The sequence below is a fragment of the Rhagoletis pomonella genome, unplaced genomic scaffold (assembly GCF_013731165.1).
Source record: "Rhagoletis pomonella isolate Grant_MI unplaced genomic scaffold, Rhpom_1.0 Rhpom_scaffold_00145, whole genome shotgun sequence".
Lineage (NCBI taxonomy): Eukaryota > Metazoa > Arthropoda > Insecta > Diptera > Tephritidae > Rhagoletis > Rhagoletis pomonella.
Genome location: NW_023458699.1, coordinates 155723 through 163398, shown reverse-complemented (window position 1 = coordinate 163398; position 7676 = coordinate 155723). Strand labels below are relative to the sequence as shown.

At 34.9% G+C, this 7676-nt stretch overlaps 2 protein-coding genes across 2 annotated transcripts; one reads left to right on the top strand and one right to left on the bottom strand.

Annotated features, from left to right (window-relative positions):
• Positions 1 to 647: 647 nt before the first annotated feature.
• Positions 648 to 2295, top strand: LOC118750119 (myb/SANT-like DNA-binding domain-containing protein 1). Its single transcript, XM_036484853.1, has 5 exons — positions 648 to 737; positions 804 to 1018; positions 1089 to 1222; positions 1299 to 1549; positions 2244 to 2295. Exons 2-5 carry the CDS (start codon positions 807 to 809, stop codon positions 2247 to 2249), a joined length of 603 nt encoding a protein of 200 aa, XP_036340746.1. The 5' UTR covers positions 648 to 737; positions 804 to 806; the 3' UTR covers positions 2250 to 2295.
• Positions 1803 to 2407, bottom strand: LOC118750120. Its single transcript, XM_036484854.1, has 2 exons — positions 1998 to 2407; positions 1803 to 1913 (listed from the first exon to the last, which is right to left on the bottom strand). Exons 1-2 carry the CDS (start codon positions 2389 to 2391, stop codon positions 1891 to 1893), a joined length of 417 nt encoding a protein of 138 aa, XP_036340747.1. The 5' UTR covers positions 2392 to 2407; the 3' UTR covers positions 1803 to 1890.
• Positions 2408 to 7676: the final 5269 nt, after the last annotated feature.

Here is a 7676-nt window from a genome sequence, read left to right as displayed (position 1 = left end):
CTCTATATAGTTTTCCTATATTATATGATCATTTATCTTCACGAAAAAAAAATTTTCATTCCATTATCTCTTTTCTAAGTGAAGATCTACGATTTTGAAAAAAAAACTCGTGTTTTGCCTATAGTGCAGGCCCATACAAGCAGCTGCATCCTAGGAAAACGACTTGCCAAAAATTATTATACCGCCGTTTACGGGCCTGTATAAGGCGTGACTATCGATTAAAGGCCTCTTTGTTAGTGCTGTCCATGAAAAATCTAACATCACTAACACGCAGAAATTCCACTATCTGAAATCGTTTTTAAATGAAGAGGCCGCACAAATGTTACTGCATATTCCAGTTACTGATAAGTCTTACGATACGGCGTGGGCACGGTTAAACGAATGATACGATCGACAGCGTCATATTGTCGCATTATTTATTGAAACCTTTCTGCCACTACACTCAAACATTAATGAGGATGTTAATATTACATTTACATTAACCCAAATGCGTCATTTGGGCGAGAAATCTGAAATGCGAAGCTAAATCACGCATTTCCTCATACAAATTCACATTTCCAAAATGACGCATTACAACGCATTTAAGCAAAATCATGAACGAAATGCGTTCCAACATGACATATTTTCTCGAACGCATCAAAAAATATAGCCCTGGCAAGGCTTTTGCTTATTTTTGACACTTGTCAATCGAATGTCTACACAATTAATAAAAAATCTGGAACAATCAAAAGTAAACGGTTAGTATTTTCATTTGAAATATTTTATATAATAAATAAAAAATATGTTCTTACAAACATGTTTAGTAAATGGAGAGTGCAAAAAAGAAAAAAACTAATTGGTCGCCGTTTGCGGAGGAGATGCTGCTGGAAATATGGGAAGCAAATATAGTGGACCTGCGTGGGGCCAGGAAGAACGGCCACATCTTTAAACAGATGGCAGAATCCCTTAAAAACGCTGGAGTGTGTGTCAGCAGTGAGGAAGTGCGGTCAAAAATAAATAACCTCACTGGGAAATATAGGTAAGCTAACTATTATATATAATATACTGGCGTTAAAATGTATATCTCTTATGTTTACAATTGCTTTCAGGAAAGAAAAGGGGAATATTGGTGTGTCAGGTGGATCACCATCAGACTGGCCACACTATCAGCGAGTACATGCCATTATAGGTGGTTTTAAATGCAATAACATAGAAGAACTTGTTGAAGAAAGTGTATCCATAGGTATGTATATGAAATTGATCATTTATTATATATGTGCGTATTTAATTTAAATACTTATGTACAAACACAATTTCAGAGTATTTATTTAACACTCCATCGTCGGAAGTACTGGACATTTCTGGGGCTTCCTGCTCTGACTCCCTCGCTCCGGTAGAGGTCGAGTGTGCTGGATGCTCCAAATCGAAAAAGCAGAAGTTAAACGCAAGTCTCATAACGGAAATTCAAGAGACGAAAGAGCTAATAAAAACAATGCATCAGGAAGAGAACGTTATCGATTCAAAATTAGTTAATATAGAGGAGCGACGGAATGTTTTGTTAGAAGAATTTGTAAGCGATTCTAAAAAGTTTCAAAACTCACTCTTACAAATTTTAAATAATAAAAATCATTAAAGACAGTGATTAAAAAACAAATTAAATTTAGTCCATTACTAATTCATTTATTTTCAGAGCAATAATAGTAATTGTTAAAATGTAGATTATTTTTTTCATGTGAAATAGTTTACAATAGATAAAATAAAGTAAGGGATCCTGCTTAATACTAACATTATAAATGCGAAAGTTTGTATATTTGTGAGTTTGAATGGATTTGCTTGAAATTTGGCAGGTAGATAGTTTATTACCTGGATCAATATGTACTTAGTTGCAACATATAAGAGTTGCGTCGAAAATCAAGCGGGTAGTGGCTGTCTAACTGTTTTAACAAAAAACATAAATAAATAGATATAAATATGTATAAATAAATAATAAATAAAGATACATAGAAATTTATGCTTACCTAAGAACATTGCTATAGCAGATCTTATATTTTCCGCTGTGAGGTTATTATCAGTCAGGGTACAATTAAACTCCGGCTGCGGTCGGACTACGGTTTCCTCCTGCTCCCGTAATTGTTGCATCCAGCGATTGTTTATGCAATCGTTTTTCTCGTTTAAAAAATTATGTAAAACACAAGCACATTTAATTATTAAATTTACATTGTCAATTCGGTTATCAAGACCTTTTCCAATTCTTCTAAATCTAGCTTTGAGATGACCAAATGCATTCTCGACTACCCTTCTGCACTTAGACAGGGCATAATTAAAGTTTTTTTCACTGAAGCTAGCATTCTCTCTATATGGATAAGGTTTCATTAATATGTCCGAAAACCGAAAAGCTGAATCTCCAAGCATTACAACTGGAACGTTAACTCCGTTTATTTGCGTAGACAAGTGCGTAAGGACAGGGTTTTGATGATGCTGTTTCAAAGCAGATTTCTCGAAAATGTGGGAATCGTTGCACCGTCCAGGGGTGCCTACGTTTATATACATAAATCTGTACCTATAATAAACAATGTGAGCATTTACTTTTTAGGCATATATTCAATACCAACCTATAATCCACTGATGCAAGTAATACTGTGGAGTACCAGCCTTTGTAGTTATAGTAGTCAGTTGCGTCACTAGACCGGGGACGAACTTCAATATGACAACCATCTAAGTATGATTTACGTAAATACAATGCGTCTGTATGAGTATATTTTTAAAATTTACCAACAGCGCTGATACATTGGGGGAATCCCAATTTTCCAAAACCATTCACACATTCTCGAACAGTAGCTTCACTCAGAGGATACTTATTAAGGTACGTAGGTTGCATTACCCTCCATACTTCCTTGCAAAAGTCCTTCAGAATCATACATACTGCTGACTTGGAAATACCAAACAGATTTCCTATAGTTCTGTATTCTGCGGAAGATCCCAGAGTATACACCGCGACTGCAATCCTTTTATCTAAAGCAATTGGTTGTCCAAAATTTGAAGCTTTTTTTTTCATATTTCGCATGGCCATAACCAATTCGTCAAAAGTTTCTTTTTTCATTCGAAAATTTTCTTTGAAGAAATCATCGTCGCTCTCTGGAACTTCTTGTTCCCAAAAACTACTCTGACGAGGCTGAAAATTGGGTAAAGTTATAATATTTCTTAATACTTGTGTTTTATTAAATTTCTGTTAAGAGGACTTGACTCTTGCAAAACTAGTCAAAAGTTCTCAGCCTTTCTTTTGGTGCGTATAACTCGGCAGCTCTAGTAAGGTCGCAGCGCTATTTGCTGTAATAATTATATTAAATATTTTACCTTTCTCCAAAATCGCTTGCGGCGTTTTTGCCTTCCACTGGTCAGCTGCACCAACATGTTCAGGTGCATAAGAAATCTCTTTTTTTCCGCCCTTATCCGCAGCCGCTTTTGTTTATAACAACTGCTGGATTGCGCAAGAGCTTCAACTCCAGCTTGCATTTGAATCAGACGATTCAATTCGGCAATAATAACCGAATTTACCAAATTTAATTCCATTTTTTCCCTTTTTAAAAATGTAAATAATATAAAACAGACGTTTAAAATTAACTGTCAGAGGAAATGCGAATGAGAAAATGTAAACGACTTTTAAATGACTCATTTGAAATGCGCATTTGGGCTCAATGTAAATGTAATATAAACCTTTACGCTAAATTTCAGTTAGTGCCAAAGAAGTTATATGAGGTTTGGATCAACTAAACTTCGAAAAAAATGGACTAGGCACCTGTTCACCTTTAGGTAGCGATATAATTTATGACGTACTTGGACCAAGATTCCAGAAAGGTCTGCCAATGGGCTGGTACTCAACCATATTTCAGGCGGAAGTCTTCCCAATTGAAGTCTGTGTTCGCGAATGTCATCGTAGAAGGCAAATGAGGCCAGAATAAATATTATGTCGGACACCCAGGCAGCGTTAAAGGCCTTAGAGTCTTTTAAAACGGAAGGAAAAGGATACACTGCAGACCTACTTAGGAGCTAGCTGGGAATAATCTAAAAGTGCTGCCTACTAGCGGAAGTCAAAGGGAATAAGACAGTCAAAGACATGTTAATTTGTTTTTATTAATCTAGTTGTGTTTTAGTTTTACTAAATGTTATGTTAACTATGTTTTTAAAACATTTGACATTGAAAACAAATTTTAAAACTCAAAAAAATTTTTTGTAGGTTTTGGTTGGTTAATGTAGGAAATTTTGGTGGGAAAAAAAATTTGTCTGTGGCAACGCTGACTACTTGTGATATGGTTATGGATACACCTACATTTACAAACATGAGCTCCCTGATAAACAAAAAATTTTCAGGTAAAAGTGTCACCGTTTTTGAAATATTTACATTTTTTCGAATTAAAAAAAAAATCGTGCCTTTTCATGTGTTTTCTTTAACTGCAACTACAAACCGCGCAATTTTTTATGTAAAATAATAAAATGTACTGAGCTATAGCTTTGCATTACATAAAAAAATTACTCATTTAATAAAGATTTCAGAAAGGTGCCACACTTACTGTTTTGAATAGAAAAAAAAGTTACAGCCGCTTTTGTGGGTAAAGGACTGAGACACGCTAGAATGTATTTAATAGATTTAAATTGAATTTGCTCTTGTTGCCGTCAAATGACATGCTAGATAGTACAAAGTTACATAATTACTTGCTTCTGACATTATTTTGTGTTACTTACCGGAATTAGTTAAAGTGGATTTTGTGAAATTGGACCCTTCGAACATTGTGTTATTAATACAAGTTCTTTGAATTAAACAAAAAGTGTTATAAAGATTACTTGTGTAAAATCAAACGACGTATAATATATAACCCCAAATCATTTTATGATTTCGTAAACTCCAAGCGAAATGTACGTGGGTTTCCTTCCGCCATGAAGTATCAAAATACCGTCTCTGGTGATAATCAAACAATTTCTAACATGTTCGCTCAGTTCTTTAAATCCAATTATTCCACTAACTCCCAAGCATACTTTGACTATCCTTTTAAACTAAGTCCAATTAACTCAATACATAACCCTATAATATCTCCCGATGATGTTTTAGTTTACCTGAAGTCCTTAAAGCAGTCTTTTAGTTATGGTCCTGACCAGATCCCCACTTGTTTTCTTAGAAATTGTGCTGATTATCTCTATGAGCCGTTAACAGCCTTATTTCATTTGTCTCTTAAAGAGGGCGTTTTTCCAACTTTATGGAAGGAATCGTTCATAACCCCCTTACATAAAAGCGGTAGCAGGTCTTCAGTGGAGAACTACCGAGGCATAGCTAAGCTTTCTGCAATTCCTAAATCATTTGAAGCAATTATAACAAATCGGTTGATGCATTCTATCACCTCAAGCATTTCATACAGTCAACATGGATTTTGCAAGGGCAAATCAACTTCTACAAATTTACTTGAATTAACATCCTATATCTCAAAAGCATTTAGTGAGAGCAAAACTGTTGATGTTATATATACTGATTTCAGTAAAGCATTTGACAAAGTGTGCCACTCGTTGCTCATCTATAAACTTGATCTTCTTGGTCTTCCACCTAATTTTCTACGTTGGATCTCTTCATACCTCTATGATAGATCACAAAGGGTATTGTTTAAAAATACTATCTCTGACGTCATTGATGTTACTTGAGGACTCCCTCAGGGTAGCCACCTAGGCCCGATTCTGTTCTTGCTTTTTATAAACGATATTTCTACAGATATAAAATTCTCCAAAATTTTAATGTATGCAGATGATGTAAAACTTTATAAATCGTACGTTTCAATTAAAGAAAGGTCTTTGCTACAATCAGACTTAAACAGCATGGCTTACTGGTGCAAAGTAAATCTTATGCCTCTAAATCTTAAGAAATGTAAAGTAATGTGCTTCTCGCGAAGAGCTGTTCTGCCAGTTTCTTATATAATAGGTAACCATAACCTGGAACAGGTATACAATTTTGTGGACCTTGGTATCACAATGGATCCTAAGCTTAATTTTAATCTTCACATTAATGTGACAGTCAACAAGGCTAAAGGTGTACTTGCATTTGTGAAACGATGGTCAAAAGAATTTAGTGACCCTTATATCACTAAAACCCTGTTTACAACATTAATTAGGCCGATTCTGGAATACGGCTCGGTGGTTTGGAATCCAAGGTACCAAATTTACTCAGACAAGATAGAATCAATTCAAAAACAATTCCTACTTTTTGCTTTAAGAAATTTCCGATGGGATTCTCAATATAGTCTTCCACCTTATAAGAGTCGCTTAAAACTTATTAACCTTCCTACACTTGCCAGTCGCCGGGAAATGCTTGGTATAATTTTTATGGTTAAATTACTGACAGGCTCAATTTCAAGTCCGTCTCTTCTTGCTGATGTAAGCTTTAATGTTCCCTCACGCGTATCAAGACACTTTTGTCCCATATTTCTGAAAGCTTGTAAAACCGATTTTGAATTGCACGACCCACTCCGTTGCTTATGCCAGGATTTTAACTCTCACTCCAGCACCTTTGATATATCTACGGTGGCCATATTTATGAAAGCAGAATACGGGACAAAATATAATTTTTGAAATTCTTTCCACACTGTTTTCTCTTAAGCAGTATCCTTATAGTAACATTACAAATTTGTAGGATAAATTTCTCCAAATTTTTGCCCCGTAAATTTGTTACGAAAAATTCGTTAAATTTTAGTATAACAAAGAGCAATTTTAAGTCGGTAAGCCTTACCACTAATTTTTGGCAATTTTTTTTTTGTTGAGGGTGTTACGCATTTTTTTCATACAAAATAATGAGTTACAAGATTGCAAACCAAATTTTTTCTACAGATTCTAATTAAAAAATTTGAAATTTTGTCGAAACATTGCAGAATTGATTTTTATAGTCTTTGCACTAAGTTGGAAATTTAGTATTATATCGTGTTTGTTAGGAAAAGAGCTTTACTTTCATAAAATAAATAATAAACTAAGGAAAATAGCCAAAACTTACTACAATATCGAGGCCTAATTTCATGTAGTGGCCCCTGTATGTCTTCCTCGACTCGAATCACAGGCATTCAGATTAGAAAATAATAACTTTTTATAAAGAAAATTACGATCATATACCAACATCACTTAAAACTCGTTCATAGGCATGCCATTTTAATGAGCTGTTAAGGCGTCGGAACACCGAATACGGGACAAATACAGGACATTAAAAAAAATATAGAACATTTGGCGTCCCGTATAAAATAAATAAATTACCAGGACAATGGGTCAAAAAAGAGGACTGTCCCGTATAATACAAGACGGATGGTCACCGTAGATATATCAGATCCGCTTTTCAGCATTAAGAAAGCGATACTCTCCTCTCTCAATAAGTGAATTATGGACATAAATACATAAAATCAGCTGATGAATTTAGTTCTGTAGCTGAACAGTTTTAGATCTCGACACTTAACAAACTCCTGCCTTTCGTGACTCGGCACAAAAATTTAAAATATTGGTTCCGTACGTCATGCGGACTGCGCCCCTCGTGCGGATGGGCGGGAATGGAGGGTAAAAACCGTTGGGATTATTATTATTATTATTATTATTACCGGAAATCGGACTAGAGTCTATAACAAGGGCTATATCTATCAATATTTTGTGTGAAGGATGGGTTCACGTGAAATAAGATATACATG